This window comes from Oreochromis niloticus, unplaced genomic scaffold (genome assembly GCF_001858045.2).
Source record: "Oreochromis niloticus isolate F11D_XX unplaced genomic scaffold, O_niloticus_UMD_NMBU tig00000852_pilon, whole genome shotgun sequence".
In the NCBI taxonomy this organism is placed as follows: domain Eukaryota; kingdom Metazoa; phylum Chordata; class Actinopteri; order Cichliformes; family Cichlidae; genus Oreochromis; species Oreochromis niloticus.
Genome location: NW_020327258.1, coordinates 153819 through 173097, shown reverse-complemented (window position 1 = coordinate 173097; position 19279 = coordinate 153819). Strand labels below are relative to the sequence as shown.

The 19279-nt window shown below is 40.1% G+C and overlaps 1 long non-coding RNA gene and 2 gene segments (V, D, J or C); 2 read left to right on the top strand and 1 right to left on the bottom strand.

Moving 5' to 3' along the window:
* Positions 1 to 9657: 9657 nt before the first annotated feature.
* On the bottom strand, positions 9658 to 10153 carry LOC109199894 (Ig kappa chain V region BS-5-like). The segment is given in 2 exon segments: positions 9658 to 9989; positions 10097 to 10153. Coding segments are annotated over 2 exon segments (384 nt in total).
* Positions 10154 to 12156: 2003 nt separating this feature from the next.
* Positions 12157 to 14312, top strand: LOC112844721 (uncharacterized). Its single transcript, XR_003217455.1, has 3 exons — positions 12157 to 12344; positions 13286 to 13465; positions 13873 to 14312. It is a non-coding gene; the product is annotated as an uncharacterized LOC112844721 (long non-coding RNA).
* Positions 14313 to 14361: 49 nt separating this feature from the next.
* LOC109199898 (Ig kappa-b4 chain C region-like) lies at positions 14362 to 15646 on the top strand. The segment is given in 4 exon segments: positions 14362 to 14376; positions 14425 to 14428; positions 14498 to 14551; positions 15226 to 15646. Coding segments are annotated over 4 exon segments (396 nt in total).
* Positions 15647 to 19279: the final 3633 nt, after the last annotated feature.

Sequence of the window (19279 nt, the reverse complement as noted above, 5' to 3'; positions counted from 1 at the left end):
GCATTTTCTGAAAAGGTTGAAAACCACGTATTCCTTTAGAGTTGGTCTAAATGATCACCTTTATCCATTTCTGTCTTGATATAAGTGGTGTTTTCTATAATGAAAATGTCTGAGGAATCACGGAATTATCTGATGAAGATTTAAACGTTATGAATACTATGCTGTATACTTCAAAGATATGTTAGAGCTCTCTGTCACCACCATATTATGACCTACGGGGACGTCTTTTACAAAAATGGTCTTCTTCTCTTCAGCAGTGTTCAAATAACTGGAGAATCACTTACAAGGAGCAGTGAAGCTGTTATGTTCAGTGGTGGCTCAAAACCATAATCAAACACTTTATTTGGATTTTTTCTTTTGGCTCCCTTCTGGTCGATTGTCTTACTTTGTCAGTGCAGAATGATGAACTTCAGATTGTTTGAAAATGGTCTTATAACCATTCACATGTTGATAGGCAGCAACAGTTGCTTCTATAAAATGTTTGCTGTTGTCAGCCTTCCTTTGCATTGTGTTAACAGACACCTGAATGCAAACTGCCAAACCTCTGCTTTTATAGAGATGCTCACACTTGGTGATGATCAATTAATCAAATACATCTGACTTATAATTACCTTCTTAATTCCTATAAAGCAGTAAGGATGTACTCAGTGTTTCACATGCTGCTTCTGCATTTTGACTTAGTTTTTGTTAATAATGATGATTTGTGTAGATATTAGTCTGTGGCTGTATTTACCTCTTTTAAAACATGCTAATGTCTTAAATTATTTTTATTGTGTCCTGATATATAAAATCTTAGAACTAAAAGACAGTGGACTATTTTTTGTCATGATGATACGTGTCATGATCCGGGGGTTTGTACCCAGTGTTCTCGATACTGGACTTTTGTTTCTGGTTTATTTAATATTCTCAGGCAAATTTCCTAGTTTGGGTTGTTATAGTTTTGATCTCTCTTTGTATCTCCAGGTCTCCGTTTGTTATCTAGCCTTAGGTTTTCTATTTTCATTCTCTCTCCTCTTGCGTCTAGTTTCCCGTGATAATATCTCTCTTCGAAGTCAAAGTCGCCGAAATAGCCACGTGTTTCCACACAGCCACCATAGATCAAACACTGATCTAAATTTTACAGCAGATGATAGATTTGTGTTTGCTACTGTTACACAGAGAGCTGTGGTGAGGAAAACATCACTCTGTCTTAACTGAAGTAGTTATTTTATTGTCTCCTGCACATACAAACAGCAGCTTCCAAAAAAACGGCCCCCTAATCATTTCCTGCCAGCTTTATATACTCTGAGACCACGCCTCCTCAATTCAAACTGGCCTATAAAAGAACTGCAATTGAGGTGGGCTTCCTCTTTACAGGAAAAGCAAGATGGCTACCACAGAGGTAACTTGCAAACATTTTGCTGCATTAGTGCTTCCCAACATCTACCCATGCAGTGTACTGTAATCTTTACTGTTGTTGTGCATTCAGACTCCTCCCAGCATGCTCCCAGCATTTTTCAGGCCTAGTAAAATCGCTCAATGAAATGTGATCATCCTAAAATCCTATTTTAGGGTGTCAAACACTGTATCAGAATTCAGTACATGTATCAAAGGACCTAACAACTGTTGTTGCTCTGTTTACTAAGGTAATCAGGATTTAATACACTTACACATCAGGAACTGGCATGCCAGAAGAGCAGTCTCTATACTCTACATAATGTGCACAAGTAATTGTGAAATTTCTGCACTTTAATTTCTCTAGTCACTTTTAATCAGATCCGGACTGGAAAGTTTGAAACTCAGTAATCCATATACACCTTTCCTGTGTTTGTGATTTTTGGAGAGTCATGTAAATATATATCATTTGTAAAATGATTAGAAAGGTCACACCAATCACCACCATAACCTAAAAACACACTGAACTTTTTCAGACAAAACCAGCCTGACAGTTTAATCAGGTGATGTCTGCGTTCCATCGCTGATTCCTCGTAGGTGACACAGAACCTCGCTCTGTACGTCACTGAGCCTGAGCTTGGCACACGCTTGCTGGAGGAGGGCGCTCTTTCACCCCTCACTCTCTGTCGTTCCAACGCAGCTGTAGGATGAAAGGGCAGAGCACGACGTACACCCTTGTTGTCTTCCTCACCATCAACATTGAAATCTTTTAACCCTTTGGGTTATTACTGTGGTCCTGGAATCTTCTTGTGATGACTAGCAGGACCCCAAGTGGCACGACTCCCTACCTTAACTGCTGTCTGGGCTGTCAGCTGTGTGTGGACTGGTCCCTGCTTCCCACTGGGACTCTGGGTGCAGATGAGAAATCTTCATTCTCAGTCTGGAGTTTCCATTCTTGGGATGATTTCTTCCAGCAATGCTCTGGCTACTGCAGCTGTATCTCCTTACTGGAAGAAAAAACTTCTAACCATTTTGAAAGCATATCAACCCTCATTTTACCTTCTGTCCAGTGAACTTTGCTTATGGGTTATCAAAAGCTTATCTGTACCACCTGTGCAGTTTCAGTACCTGTACATGAATTGTTAGTCACACAAATCAGAGAAAAAAATCAAAGAAAAATTGCCAAATAATTTTAGAGTAAATCTGCTCCAGGTCTGTAAACCTGTGTTAGGAGATGAAGTTAGTGTGGTTTTCATGTTAAGTCTCTTTAACTCCTGGTTTCACCACTGCATCCACACTATAATTGCCTAGAAAAACAGAATCTTGGAGTTAATATAAACTTAACATTTACAAACAACTGTAGGTCAGAGGAGTAATAAGGCATCCAGCTCTGCAGCCATAAGTTTTTCATGTGCATTGGATTTCCATGAATCATTATAAACACTGTTTCCATAATGTGCCCAAATGATGGATCATCCCATGTGTTTATTCAGAAATCTTGTAAATGCTGACTCATCTTAAGTAAGGTCACTTACTTGTTTTAATGTTACGAGTTCAGCAACTTGAGCTGAATAGTGATATGATAACGTGTCACGGTTGAGGCGTGTGGAGTTATGAGACAACCCAAATGGAGGCACTGGCTTTGATACGAGTGAGCTTTATTTACAAATGGTGAGAATACAGACTGAAGGACAGAAACTAAGAAAAACTTTAACTGGGAAATTCTAATAAACAAACCTGAGACCATAACTCACAGAATGACATGCAGGTATACGCTGGAAAAGACGCAGGGTAAAACATGGGATGACACGCAGAGAGAACACAGCTGGGAGGAATCAGAGCTGACGAGACAAAGGGAAGCAAAACCAGCAACAGTGCAGACACAGGACAGGGACCATCAAAGTAAAACAGGTGTGAAAGAAGTAACACTAGTTTTAAAAAGGTATATTTTCACATTGTATACACATTTCCCCCACTGTAACATTTGGCATTTTCTCAACAATAAAATTCGATTCCATAACCAACACAGAGCTATTAAAACAGTTTCCTTCACACAAAAATCAGTGAGACAGAAAGTGGCAGCTAAATGATTAAGTCTGCAGGGCCCACACACTCATGTCAACCTTCGCCGCTCCTGCAAAATCAAACATTCACCCTTTTTTCACTTTTTGGGTGATTTAGGCATTAGTGACTAATCCTAAAGTAGGTGCAGTCTTTAGTATTAGTTACAAGTCAGTCAAAACTTGTCCCCATCATCAGTCCGTCACAGTGCAGTCACATGCATTCATGCTAATCATTGCTGATAGTGGAGCCTCTTGTGCACTGTTACCCCCCCACCACCACCCCAAAAGAAATAGCCCTGGTTTAGGACATGTCCAAGCATAACTGTTCTCTTAGTTTTGGTTTGTTTTCTCTTTCTAACTGTCAGGATCAACTTTGTTTTTTGGTTTCCTTAAAACATCAGCCAGATAAATCACAGAAGCATTTTGCTTCCTGGTGGAACAATAAGGTGTAGGGATTAGAACTTCAGGTGCCGTGACATGCAGTGCTGCATTCACTCCTCCTGGCTTTAATTCATTACTGACTAAGTCTGAAATCAGACTAGGTACCACTACCCCTTCATTTCCCTCACATCATATTTACTGGTTGCCCACAAGTGCTCTAGGACAGCAGTCCCCAACCCCCTGGACCAGGGACCGGTCGTTTGGTACCGGGCCGCGAGAGTTGAGGCTTGGGTGTGAAATTTATGGTTTTCAGGGTTTTTATCAGTTTTTTTTTGTTATTTTTTAAAATCGTTTTTATTGTTAACTTGGTTTTCCTGGGTCTTGTCTCATGTGTTATGAATAAATCTTCTTTTTTTGGTACCAATACTGGTTTTATTTTGTTGTATTTACCCGCAACACTTTAAAGGCCAGTCCGTGAAAATATTGTCGGACATAAACCGGTCCGTGGCGCCAAAAAGGTTGGGGACCGCTGCTCTAGGATATACACACACAATTCTGGAAACTCTGGGATCCACTGGCATAGGTTCACCTACTGAGTACACAGAGATTTTTTTTTTGTTACTTCATACAAGACTAATGTTCACTTTTAGATGCTTCCTAAACACTTCATTGCAATGTTTCATCCCTGAAACGTGAATTTCTTCCCTTGCACTCAGTTACGTACAGACCCAATACATTTATGTAGCTTTAAAATAAAAACATGTAAAATGATGTCATGTAGTTTACAAAGCAAGTTTGTTCCCATGTAATCAGTAACTCAGTCTGTTAGAGTCTCCACTCTTTTAACCCTCAACAATATTCTTATTCTTATATTCACTTTTGTTATGATCAAGTCATCCGTCCCTAAGATAATAACAATCAACTAATTTACATATCAACTCATAACTCACTAAGTTGACAGGACAAGAGAAATGCATGTTTAAAATATTATCACAAAGGAGAATTTCCTTCATACAGTAAATCACTTGTGTTGCTCAATCTGCATGTAACCCACTCCTGGGTAAGTGCACCTCACTCTAGGTTCGGGGAGGAGCTGGACATGAGTGCGATTAATCAGAATACACAAAAACTTCAGTTAACTGTGACTTTAGTTTCAACAAGTAACAGTTTCACAACAGTTTCACAGTAAATCAACAACTAGGGCCCTTAAAATAAAAATAGAAATAAAATGCATGTTCCTTAATCATTGAAATTGTCCCTTTGAAAGTATTTGTTAGGTTGGAACCTTATAGCTCAGTTTGTTCCTCAGTGTATGGGCAGAAATCTGTGCCATCAGAAACTGAATTTGAATAAGTTAAATTTGAATTTGAATTGCTCGGATTGAATCTGAATTGTAACTTGAATAAATGCTTTTAAAAACTGAATATGAATTAGTCTAATTTGAAATTCAATTTATTGGTTTGAAAATGATCATCACTAAATTGAAATTGAATTTTATATTTTGAAAATGAATTTATTTGCTTTGAAACTGCATTTTATCCTTTAAAAGTTTTGCTCTCGAATAAGTTCAGATTCACTTCTCAACATTCAATTTCAGTTCCAAAATTCAGTTTTTGGGGGTTTACATCCGGTTCAAGAGTAAACGAGCGCAGATTAATAGAACTACGTTTTACTAGCGGACCGAAAGTGTTACTGACGGGAATCTACAGCGTCTTGAGCTGAATTAAGACTTAAGAAGTCATTCGTCATGTCGAATGACCAGCGGATAAACTCTCAGGTTGGTAATAAATGTATTACATGTATAAGAACAAGCGTCATGTTAACAATTGATAGCCGTACAGTAACTTTTATGCTTCTTGTAGCTGTTAGCTAAAAACGCTAATTTAGCCTAGTTTGCCCTGAATTCAGCTTTGACAAACAAATATGATCGACTGTTTCTAGTAGAATTCCAAAGTTGTCATCTTGTACCCTGTCAGAGCCCCGTATGCTTGCAGAGACCCCTACAGTAGGGAAACATGCAAAACAGTGTCCAAACCTTTGTATTTGAGCTTTATTTATGTCTTACACAGCATCCCAACTCTTTAGCTAACTTAATAACTTTAGCTAAAGTGAATAGTTAGTCTAATTCATTAGTGCAGCATTACTGGATCACCTCCGTTTGAAGTGATATGATATGTGACTATCACTGTGTTTAACTATCATAGTAATTCTTAGGGTACTGAGTGCATGCTTAATTTGTTGGGTTTTTTTTTAAACATACTGCTCCATTGCTATGTTTGACAGGCTGAAGTTGTCGGGTCACCTCCTAAATCGACCATCTTTTAGAGGTGTTTTGTGCCAGAAATGGAGTGTCCACTGAAGACTGAAGATACTGAATCTCTACGCCGTGCCATTGATCCCTCTTGTGCCTTCATCTAGACAAGAGACATCAACTTAACCACTCTCACATGCTCTGTACCTACATCACCTTCTCTGACAGTCGTAGCTTGGCTCATCTGAGGGTGAAATTATAAGAATGTGTTATTTTGCAAAGTACTCTCTAGGGTTCCTAAATAAAATATGGCATTGAGGTCATTTCTTTTGAATTAATCCCTTCTTCTGAAATATAAGAACCTCTCCTGGTTTTAATGGCACTTTGGATTTCCTTACTTTCTGTTCCACTCCCAACCCCAAATAGATGCTGACACAGTAACATGGAAGAGGGAAAGAAGTTGGAAAGGACTACTATAAATAAACTTAATGCCTAACAATGAAAAATGTAAAATAAGAACAATAATAATAATAAAGATAAAAGATGAAGTAGGCAGTGAACAGGCAGTCAGACATGCTGTAACTGTGGGGTAGAAAACTGCATTTCCATTTCTGGCACAAAACACCTGTAAAAGATGGTCGATCATGACCCGACAACTTCAGCCTGTCAAACATAGCAATGGAGCAGTATGTTTAAAAAAAACCCCAACAAATTAAGCATGCACTCAGTACCCTAAGAATTACTATGATAGTTAAACACAGTGATAGTCACATATCATATCACTTCAAACAGAGGTGATCCAGTAATGCTGCACTAATGAATTAGACTAACTATTCACTTTAGCTAAAGTTATTAAGTTAGCTAAAGAGTTGGGATGCTGTGTAAGACATAAATAAAGCTCAAATACAAAGGTTTGGACACTGTTTTGCATGTTTCCCTACTGTAGGGGTCTCTGCAAGCATACGGGGCTCTGACAGGGTACAAGATGACAACTTTGGAATTCTACTAGAAACAGTCGATCATATTTGTTTGTCAAAGCTGAATTCAGGGCAAACTAGGCTAAATTAGCGTTTTTAGCTAACAGCTACAAGAAGCATAAAAGTTACTGTACGGCTATCAATTGTTAACATGACGCTTGTTCTTATACATGTAATACATTTATTACCAACCTGAGAGTTTATCCGCTGGTCATTCGACATGACGAATGACTTCTGAAGTCTTAATTCAGCTCAAGACGCTGTAGATTCCCGTCAGTAACACTTTCGGTCCACTAGTAAAACGTAGTTCTATTAATCTGCGCTCGTTTACTCTTGAACCGGATGTAAGTCCCAAAAAACTGAATTTTGGAACTGAAACTGAATGGTGAGAAGTGAATCTGAACTTATTCGAGAGCTGAATTTTTAAAGGATAAAATGCAGTTTCAAAGCAAATGAATTCATTTTCAAAATATAAAATTCAATTTCAATTTAGTGATGATCATTTTCAAACCAATAAATTGAATTTCAAATTAGACTAATTCATATTCAGTTTTTAAAAGCATTTATTCAAGTTACAATTCAGATTCAATCTGAGCAATTCAAATTCAGATTTAACTTATTCAAATTCAGTTTCTGATGGCACAGATTTCTGCCCATATCAGAGTTTATAGAGGGTCAGTCAAGTCAAAGCACAGATTGGATGAGGGAATGATCTGTAATGGTCTGTCAGTCAGCAAAAAGGTCCAGTGAAGTTTCACACTTAGTATTTTTATAGTCTAGAGTGCACTCTTTTTGTCTGTTCACTGTTGCCAGTCGGGGTGACTGGTGGAATCCTACCAGGAATCAGATAAACCATTGGCCGTCTGACTGGTTGTGCAGATCTGGATCCTGGAAATCACACTGGGAGGCTCGCCATCAATTGGAATCACTGGTCTTTCCTCATGGAGCTCATAGCTCACTAAAAGACCTGACCGAGACACGTGGAACACTATTAACTTAGCCGCCACCTCTGCTGATTTCGGCAGCTCTGGCTAACATGCACTTCAGTCTTCAACAGTCTTAAACAAAGAGGACTGAACAAAAGCTAAATGTAACAGTGAGCAATGAGCACAAGCTGAATCTGGTCAGAGGAATAGCAGGGGCAGGAACAGGGCAATGAAAGCTATGGCGAACAGGAACACTGAAATAAAAGAGATAATAATCAGAGTGGTCCGCGGAGTAGTGAAGGCATCCAAGATTTCAAAGTTGAGAGGTCTTACATGGTTGCAGGTGGAGATTAGCTGGAGGAGGAGGTGAACTGGATCGGGTGAGTACAGACTGCGATGTGGGTGCGCAGGGAGGCAGGCAGGTATGGATGGCGGTTTGCGTGAGTGAGCTTTCCCAGCAGCAGTAGACCAGAATCCTGAGGTATGATTATGGGGAGAGTTGGCAAGATGTATCCAGGTGCCGACTAGAGAACAGGAAATGATAATTAAGCAAAACACGCTGAGAAACACAAGACAAACATGAGAGGCAGTGAACTGACTATGGTAGGCAGACAATCTGGCGAAGGTTCATTGTGAGTGCTGGTCATGAATACTGCTGGAGGAACTGCCAACAGGTGAGGAGCAGGGAGGAGCGAGGAAGGCTCCACCCAGGTGAAGAGAGCCAATGCTGTGGAAAATTACTCAGACTCATCCAGACCATAACAAACTGTCTGTCATATGAGTGTCTCTGTCTACCGCTCACAGTGACTGGTGCTGGTCAAGCTGAGAGGGAAGTGGCTTTTTTCTGGTGGTTTGCACATGTGCATTGTGGATAAACCACTGGACTTTCATAGTAAATTTGTAGGAGACCAGTGTGCAAAGCAAGCTGCTGCTTACTCAGCTTTCATTGCTCTGAGATCAGTTATTGAAACACAGCTAGCATCAGCAAGTAATCACAAGCCAAAGGAATTTGCAAAGAAAAGCGTCTGGACTTCTTTGAGTTGCTTGAAGACGTTTCACCTCTCATCCGAGAAGCTTCTTCAGTTCTAAGGTCAAATGGCCGAGAGTCCCAGATTTAAACCCAGTGGGAGTATCCCCCCAAAGAGGGACAAAGGACCCCCTGGTGATCCTCTAATCACATGAGCCAACGTTGTTGTCATCCCCTATGTAGCCGGTGTATCAGAGAAACTCAGGAGAGTTTTCTCCAAGCACGACATCCCAGTGTACTTCAGACCCAGCAACACACTCAGACAACACACCCCCCTCTTTGGGGGGATACTCCCACTGGGTTTAAATCTGGGACTCTCGCCCATTTGACCTTAGAACTGAAGAAGCTTCTCGGATGAGAGGTGAAACGTCTTCAAGCAACTCAAAGAAGTCCAGACGCTTTTCTTTGCAAATTCCTTTGACTACGATGACCTGGATGACTGAGAACCTTCACAGACAAGTAATCACAAGTTTTCTCTTTTTGAAGGAAACTTGTCTTCAATCGTAACTTAAGAATTTGTTAAACTGTGTGTGTGTGTGTGTGTGTGTGTGTGTGTGTCCTCAGTGAACTGTATCAGTCTCTGCAGTATCTTCCAGCTGCAGCAGTCACTTCAGTTTCTGTTCAGTCTGACTGAGGGAGGTTTTTGTACAACTGTTTTTCACTGTGTGAACACATACTGACTGTTAGGATAGTGCCGACCCTGACAGTAATAAACTGCTGCATCTTCAGCCTGGACTCCACTGATGGTCAGAGTGAAGTCAGAGTTTGATCCACTGCCTGTAAAACGAGCTGGAATCCCTGAATCTCGAGTGCTAGCATAGTAAATGAGCAGTTTAGGAACTCCTCCATCTTTCTGTTGGTACCAGGCTAAACAGTGAGAGCTGCCAGAAACATAAACATCCTGACTGGTCCTACACTTGATGCTCACAGTTCCTCCCACAGCAGAGCTCACTGCTCCAGGCTGAGTCACTGTGATCTGTCCTCTGGACTCTGAGGATACAGAGACAAAAACATAAAGCAGCTTCATGGTTTTGTGGGCTTCATTTCAGAGGGACAGATGTTGATAGAGGAGAGGAGTTTGATTCTCTGGACTTTACCTGTGAAGCAGCAGCAGAGGAGAGTCCAGATGAGGACGCAGATCAAAGTCATGTTTTTGATGAGGAGGATTTCTGTGGCTTCTGTTGTGATGAAGGACAGCTGTCAGTCATCCAGTGTTCAACTCTCAGGACTATAAACTCTCCCAGAGCACTGGAGCATGGTGCTGCTGATGCAAAGTGCCTCTCTATGGAAATCATGGAAATGCCCTTGTCCATTATAAAAGGTTTACTCTGTGTTCAAGAATCAGTGATTTGGTATTTCTGTCTGCTGTAATTACATCAGTTTTTTCTCTTAGTCTTTTTAATTAATCCATTGAGTTTTTCATAAAATCAGCAATTTGCATTTTGTTGATTACTTTTAAAAGCATTTTTTGAAGTTTTACGTTGTGCGTCTTATGCTGAGCAAGCTTTGGTTGTGAGGATTGGGCAGGCTATTCTGTGACATACTTCAAATCTGGCAATACAGTAGGTAAATATTTGCACGAAGAAAAGTCATCATTTCTTCATCTTGCTCTGTACTACACTATAAAGATTACAGCATAAAAACAAATAAGCAGCACATCATCAGAACTTTACTGAATCTTTGCACCAGACCGTGTGTCTTACTCATGGCCGTTGATCATTGGCTGTTGATTAATGGTCATGAGAATTTGCATATTAATGATCAACGAACTGACCTCCCAGCCCATTGTTCCTTCACTGGGCTGGTTTCAGTTATTATGCAAATGTACTGTTTATAAGGTTTGGGGAAACCTGCAGTCAGCTGAGACTGAAGAAGTCACTTGGATGAGTGATGAAATGTTTCTCCCACTGATAACATTACATCCAGATGAACCGAATCAACCTTGTGGGTTTTACTTATCTAGATGATTGAGCATGCATCAAGACACCATGTGTGTTAGTGCCTAATTATGAATAATATTACTCAGATATTGATCAGTGACAAACACAAAAGGCTACAGTTTCAAATATTTTAGACTCTCTGACAGGTGAGAGTAAAATGCTGAACATTTGTGTCAATGCTAGATAGAAAGCACTCAGGCATAGAATTTAGTGTTTATATGAACGTCTGTGAATGAGGCGTTTTATGAAGAGCTTTGATTGCTCAAGCAGAGTAGAAAAGTGTTATATAAGAACCAGTCCATGTACCATTTACCATTGCTTCATCTTCAGCCTGGACTCCACTGATGATCATAGTGAAGTCAGAGTTTGATCCACTGCCTGTAAAACGAGCTGAAATCCCTGATGTTCTAGTGCGAGTGTAATAAATGGAAAGTTCAGGAGGATTTTCCATCCCTCTGTTGAGGCTAGGCTAAACAGTCTGATACATAGACCTTATGACTGGTCCATTTGATGGTGACAGTGTCCCCCAGAGCAGAGCTCCCTGCTCCAGGCTGAGTCATGGTGTCCAGGACTTTGGTGCTACTAATGTACAGACACTCTCTATGGAAATGCTCTGAATCCAACTGTGGATAATTTGTGTTTTTATCAGTAGATCAATCATTTTTACAGTATTAAGGGAAATTGTTTTAAAACCTTTGGCATTTATACTAACTCAGTTCAGACATTTATTATGTTGTTACATGGTTGACAAAACAATCAGATTATTTGACTGTTTATTGCAAATATGTGTAAACTTATTTTTAATATAGCTCCTGTATTAAGAAAGTGAATAATATTACTAATGTTTCTTGTAATATAACCACGAATAAAGTCCTTAAAACCTTTATAAATGTACCTACACTGCAAAAAAACTACTCTGGAGGTTTTCACTAATTCAGTAATTGCCAGTTTTAAAATTACCTGTGAAAGTGTGCAATTAAAAAGTCACAGACATGTTGCTCTCTACAGAAAGAAATCTTTGTTTTGTTTTGGGGGTTTTTGGATTTGTTTTGGAAACAGTGAAAAAGTGTGAGTTAGTGACTGGTGGAGCAGAAAAAAACATCTTACAGCTAAATATCAACTTGTGGTTTCTGTTATCTAAGATGACTGGTGTCTCTTAGGTGACACCTGTCCCATCTAGATGGTGCTGGGTTCCTCCAGTGACGAACTGCAGCAGGGAAATGCCACCATCATGGGTCTGACCAACAAGGGCTTCCACACAGACTTGAGGCTGTCACAAAGATGACTGACAGTGTTGGCAGTGGCAGCATCAGTGATGAGGAGAGCAGGAGCCCCGGGACACTACAGAATGATCTTCTATAGCTGAATCAGCACCGTGAAGCTCAAAGCAAACCACTGGATGAAGGTGGGATTTTCCTGTGTGTCCTGAATTTAGGTCATCTCTCCTGTTCCTGTAAACTACTGTCACAAACTCCTGTTACAAAGATGAGACAAAATTTTAAATGTATTTTTCTATTAAAGGATGCTGTCTGTTGGGTTTATCTAGGCACAAACCCCGCTGGAACACGAAACCAATAACTGCACGACAAAACAAAACAAGACAGAGCTCTTTGTCTTTGTGGCTCGCGAGGGAAGTCAGCCAAAGTTGAGGAAAAGATTCCTTCACCTGAACTCAGCCCACTTCCACTGATTCCTTCGCTACAGCCCTTTTTATTGTCAGCAAGCAATCATTCATGAATATGAAATTACAAATACACGTGACATTCTTAAGCAGGCATCTCTGAACAACATCAGTGTCTGTATTCTGTGTGTGTGGGTGGGTGTGTGTGTGTGTGTGTGTGTGTTTCCAGCCACACTATACATAGACATACGACCTTTCAATGAACTTTAACTGTGTGTATGAGGTATGCAGAAAAGCAGAAGTAAGCGTCTCGCTAAACTATAAGAACAGCAACTTGCAATAGGTCATGTCTCAAATGAACATTTAAAGGTGTGAAGTCTTGCACTTTAAGAAACAGAGCAGTCTAGTTCCTAAAGCTATAATGGAAATTATAAGGTCGAGGCTGCTTCCTCTCATCTCAGGGTGCACAGAGTGTGCACAGAATCCTTATCAGACCAAATAAGGATAAAATACTTTATCAGCATATGAATGATTATATATCTCTAAGCAGAAATGATTCCATGTTTCTAAGCACAAATGACAATATAAAAAATATCAATTCCAACACTATCCAGAGTAGCTTTTTTGACAGTGTCCGTGAATCGCTACATTATTATAGTGGAGGGGACTGTGTGTCCCAGGGATCCCAGGGGCTTGTGCTTACCTTTTTTTTTGTGGGCCCACAGTGGTCAAGAAAACTACCCGCGTTGTCTGCCCGTCTGACCTCGACCTCCGCCGAAAACAACAGCTCTATATCTTCGTGTCTGCAAATTTGCCCGCATTCTCCACCAACGCTGTCGCAAAATCAATCAAAATGCAGAGCAGTGAAACAAATCACGGAGGCCCCAGAAGAGTGCAATCAAACGGTGAGTTTATTACACACAGGAGAAGAGATATCAGCATATATCTCCCACAAAAATACACTGGACGCTGATTTTATAGCATTTGGGGATCACGCCCCCATGTACGTCAATTACAGATTAAAAATACATTGTTTACAGTCAATGGTACATCCTGTACATCTTTAATGGCTATAAACAGACATAAAACTTCTCTTTTTGATAACACCTTCCATACAAGGTAATAAATTTCAAGCTTCAGGGTCCCTAAGGGCTAATTATTGACCCTCGTCATCAATCACCAAGTAGACTAAAATGCAACAGGTTACAAAAGAAGCAAAATACATTTGGGCCTTTTCTCAGGCCTGCTACTAGATTTATGTGTATTGTAAGCATGCATGCAGTCAACCTTCTATGCTCCCATCTTCCCTCAGCATGCATCACCTGGACCGTCGCCAGTGAAGCTTAAGACCCTTTTGGATGGAACATCAACTCCAAATAAGCACAAATATGCAATGTGTATAGATTGATCATAACTAAACCTGTAAATAGAAAAGGTCAATGTGATGACAAACATCTTCAATACAATATGAACCCTGTAAGAAATATTACCAATAGAATAATGCTGTAAAATATGTTATTAATGCAATTATAATAATGCAGGTTATATGGCAGCAATAAAAGAATTTCTGAATCTCCACAGAATGCATGTTTGTGTCTGTGTTTGCCTGTTTGTCTATGTTTATAGACAAACAGTATGGCAAAGCCATAATGATACACTTGAGAAAATAAATCTGTTGAGAATTTTTCTTGGCCTTCAGATAATAATTCTGATTGCTTCAGTGCCGAACAGGACAGGAATAAAAAAATGTGATCGCCCAAAAGCTCATGGATTGAACTGTATTTAAACTAATATTTGTATGATGGTATTTGAAGAAGTCATATCAGCTGAGTCATGGCTACTGTGCAAACAGTGAATTATTTAGTTGAGTTTGTTTGTTTCAGAGTCAGAGAGCCGTGTCTCTCTACAGTCAGAGGTTTTTGTACGGCGGCTCAATGAGTTTGTATCACTGTGGTGGACTTTTGGTGGAGGAACCAGACTGAATGTTGGAAGTAAGTTTATTCTGGTTTACTATCAAATACTGTCTTTTTATTAAATATCATTAAACATTTTTTTTTTTCTGATTTTTGACTGAGAGAAAAGCTCCAAAATTTACAAGAAGTTTGATGCTGTAATTTTTTATCATCCTCTTATTTCATGGAGGGTGATTCAGTTCTGCTCTGCAAAAATGTTAATTTCAGTCAAATTAAAACTGAAAAAAAAACATATATAAATATGATCTCTGATGTCTTTAGCCTGTCAAGTATTGTTTGAAATTTATGTGAACTTTAAAAATGCTTTAGATATACATGAAGAGCATTTTGTGTCACTGAATATATATTCTATTTATTTGTTTCCAGTTAATATTAATGTAAGTCATGTACAATATTGATGATTTTAAACTTGTTTTATGAATGTTGCCACATCTGCTTCTTTTATTTCCAGTGTAGTTTGAACATATTTCAGGTCAAACTGTGTGATGATTCTCTCTGTGCTGATATGTATGAGAGCTTTCTTAAAGGGAAGTGAAACAATGTGTGAGTTAATGACTGGTGGAGCAGAAAAAACACCTGACAGAAACTTCTTAACGGAGAAAATCAGCTCTTACAGTAAAGGTGTCCGACTGTCTGTGGTTTGATTGACAGCTGTGTGCTCCCTGTGCTCTAAGCTGATTGGTGTCTCCTAGGTGATACCCGTCCCGTCCTGACAGTGTTGCCCCCCTCCAGTGAGGAGCTACAGCAGGGGACTGCAACAATCACATGTCTGGCCAACAAGGGCTTCCCCTCAGACTGGAGTCTGTCCTGGAAGGTGGATGGAAGAAGCAGCAGTGGAGAGGAGAGCAGGAGCCCCGTGGTGCTGCAGAATGACGGCCTCTACAGCTGGAGCAGCACCCTGAGGCTCCCTGCAGACCGCTGGATGAAGGTGGGCTCTGTGACCTGTGAGGCCACCCAGGGCTGCCAGACTCTGGTCTCAGAGCCACTGAGGAGAGTCCAGTGTTCCCAGTCCTGACCTGACTCAACCTGATACTGGTTTAATGCTCTCATTCTCAACTCTGTAACTGTCTCTCCATCTTTCTTTTTAAGAACAAATAAAGACTAAAACTGTTATTTTCTTTCTCATAATGACAACATTCATGTTTTAGGTAATAAAGATGTTTTGCAAAGTGAATTTTGGTTGAATCAGACATTTTATTTCATTCAAAATCTGCAAACCTGCACTTGATGAATAAATTTGTCATTTACAAGAATATAGACCAACTCTGCACTCCAACATGAGTAGTAATATACCTCTACTTTTTTTGCCTCCCCCCCCACCCCACACCCCCACCCGCATCCCCGCTCCCCTATCCCCCGCCGCGTTCATGTGTGCGCGTGAACGGACTTGTGAGTTCAGAGGTCATATGTGTTTACATGTGTTTAATAGCGTTTTACTTAATGAAGCCATTATGTGTTTTAATTAAACTCTTTTTTAAAGGATTGTATAGGTCTCAGAGTTCTGTTATTTAGACATAGATGATTTAATTTAACTAGTTTAGGGGTTTTTAAACAGAAAGTTTTTCCACCTTCTAAAAACACATATTCACACACAGCATTTAATTCAACTAGTTTAGGGGTATTTTTCTTTTTTCTTTAATGCTCTGAAACACACAGAGGCTAATAGTTTTAAACAGAATACCACAAACAGCAGGCATTCCTGCTCTGATACTTCAGATTCTTAACTCTGCAACAGTTAGACCCCCTACAATCAGCAGAAGAGGTCACCCTTATCAAGAGCATCTCAACTGTACATCCATAGTTTTCAATACAAACAGTCTCCTTTATCTTATGTCAGAGGTCCATCGGTGCCACCAAAGCTTTTTTACCTTTCTACTGACCATCCGATCCTCCAAACAGGTTTCACCTTTTGTTTACACCTTTATCTCTGCATCTCAGAGGTCACCTGAAACAAGCCCCACCTATATAAAATGCCCTGATCAGCCACACTAACCCTTTACAACGACCCTTGAAAGCATAACACTTTGTTCACAGCACGGACAACAAACCTAAGAGCCTTCTTTTCAACATGGACAGCATATATGGTAGGTAAAACAAGACTATAACGGATTCTTAAATTTATACGACTGTATATCAAAAAAATATTCAAACTGTTTTCTCTTCTAAACAAAAGCCTGATTTTTAGGAACTTGGCACACCGGGACACCCCACGGGTCACTTACACAAGGTTTGTGCTTCTTCTTCTCACACAAAACAGCTTGTGCCTCATTGTTTAGAAGCAATCTTACCTGTTTCACACATAGTAACATTAAACTGTGTATTTCTCATTCTTTCTACAGGATCACAAAGCTATATAGGGCAAACAACACCTCTAACTAAGGAGTGGAGGATGACGTCGGCATCAAGCATGACGAACAGCCAGAACATCGCCCAAGCCACAGAAGCTCTAGGTACGTGTACAGGTGTATGTACCCGATGCCCTCATCGTAAAAGCAACGCTGTAAAAACGTCGTAGATGGGTCTAAAATTAAGTTAGAATAGCAAGGCAGTAATAGGTATGTGTATACCGTTAAATATAACAGCGGAGCAGTTATACTTCGCGTAGATTGTGGTGAGGGAGTGTTTGGGGGGAGTCACAAGTCATGTTTGCGCTGTCTTGGACAATGTAGACATCCCAGAGATGCTGTATGTTTCACAGTGGAACAGTCCAACAGGCCCTGAGCTTTACAGTGCGAGGCTGATCGTTTTAACCGTAGACCCGATGACTTTATTATTCTCAGGGTATGTGATGACAGGGAAAGTCTTGTTGGTGCCAGAGGGGTTGAAAACTGGAGATTAAATCCTTACCCTCTGAGCATAGAAGAGCCGCACTACATGGTTTAAGGATAGGGTTTTATACAGCGGCATAAATATGTGTGTGTGTGTGTGTGTGTGTGTGTGCGTGTGCACATGTGTGTGTGTGTGTGTGTGTGTGTGTGTGTGTGCGTGTGTGTGTGTGTGTGAGAGTGTGTGTGTGTGTGTGTGTGTGTGTGTGTGTGTGTGTGTGTATCTATGCAACAAAATATAAAATCTTTTTTATTGTTCCCATTTTCAGAGCGAGACATGCAAGCGTGGGACCTCTCAGACTCGTCAGACTCCCCACCGCCTGCGCTGCTATTCCAGACCCCATCACCTCCTCCCCCCGTCTCCTCAGCTGCTGCAGGATCCTACAGGATCAGGTCTGTGTGAGGAAACCATTATCGACATCAAGCTTGCAACCCATCACCTGGTGATGTTGGCATTAAACGCCTTTCTACAGGAAACATGCTACGGATGTCGAACAGCTCAACCCAGTCAGGTGCAACACAGCTGTTTGCTCGAACTGCCCGAGTATTACTTTGACACCTACTACGACGATGTGATGCTGAGGCTCAAGACATTCCGATTCATCCCTGCCATTCGCCTGTTTGTACGCTCGTACACAGACGATGGGACTAAAACACAATTCAGCAGAATTGCAGAACACACCATGACTGAACTGAGATCATCACAACATATAGTATGCGCAATTAACGACAATATTGCACAGCTGCTAGAAGCAAGTCGTTATGCCCGTCGTGTTAAACCAGCCATGCTTCGCATGATTGGTAACTACTGGGCTGGGAGACACCTGGTTTAATGTATGTTGTTCAGTATTCATTGTCTGTGTGAATGAAATAAAAAGACATGTCAACACTGACATCTTAGTCATTCGCGGTCGACTTTGCTTATACAATAGAGAAAAGCAACAATACAGTGTGTTTCTCTGCTCCAAGACATCGGCGGGCCTTTCACACGGTAAGCATGTCTGTTATACCCAGCGCATAAATGTCTGTATGTCAGTGCTGATTATACAAACCCTGTTTAAAATGTGACACATATGTTGTCCGAAAACAAATCCTCTATATTTGCAAAGTTACTGATTTAAAAATATATTTTCGAATTTTTAGTTGCATGACAAACATACGATAGACTCTTGAGCGTATTTATTTATATAGCTACATTCACAATGGTATAAACGTGCTAAATAAAAGAGGCTCAAGCACCAAAACACTCTAATGCAAGCCTCTAAACTGTATGTTGATAAGTGTATAAAGTGTACCTCTACCTCTACAGCTGAAAACAGTTTGTATCCACACTCTGAGGGTCTGCTGAATTGTTTTTAATATTGCGCTTTTTCACGAACTGCAGATGATGAATTCCTCTTTATTGGACATAGTGTCCTTAAGCTATTGTTGCTCATACTCACTGAGTTCCCTAGCTACTTCTTTACTATGTCAGTAAACTTTTTGAAAAGGAAGGTGTTGTAGATTTAAAGAAACATCCTAATTGAAGCAAAGGCAAAAAATTGGAATGAATTTTATGTGACTGTTCATATTAAAGCCAACAACAAGTGAAAATCCAAAACCGACTCCAAGGCTTTGTATTAATGATCTCCCCTCTCTCTCTCTGCGTGTGTGTATGTGTGTGTGTGTGTGTGTGTGTGTGTGTGTGTGTGTGTGTGTGTGTGTGCCCTCACAGAAGGAAGGTCACAGTAGGAGCTTTTTCAAACGCGTTTCCAATCATTTTTTACAAGAAGTGTAGCTCATACAATGGTATAAATGTATTATTAGCGATACTTTATAAATATGAAACTCTAAAGATTTTGAGCTCATGCAAATTGTGAAACAAGAATCTAAATATTTTGTGTCACAATGATTTCTATAAAAACATGTTGTTTATGGGCAT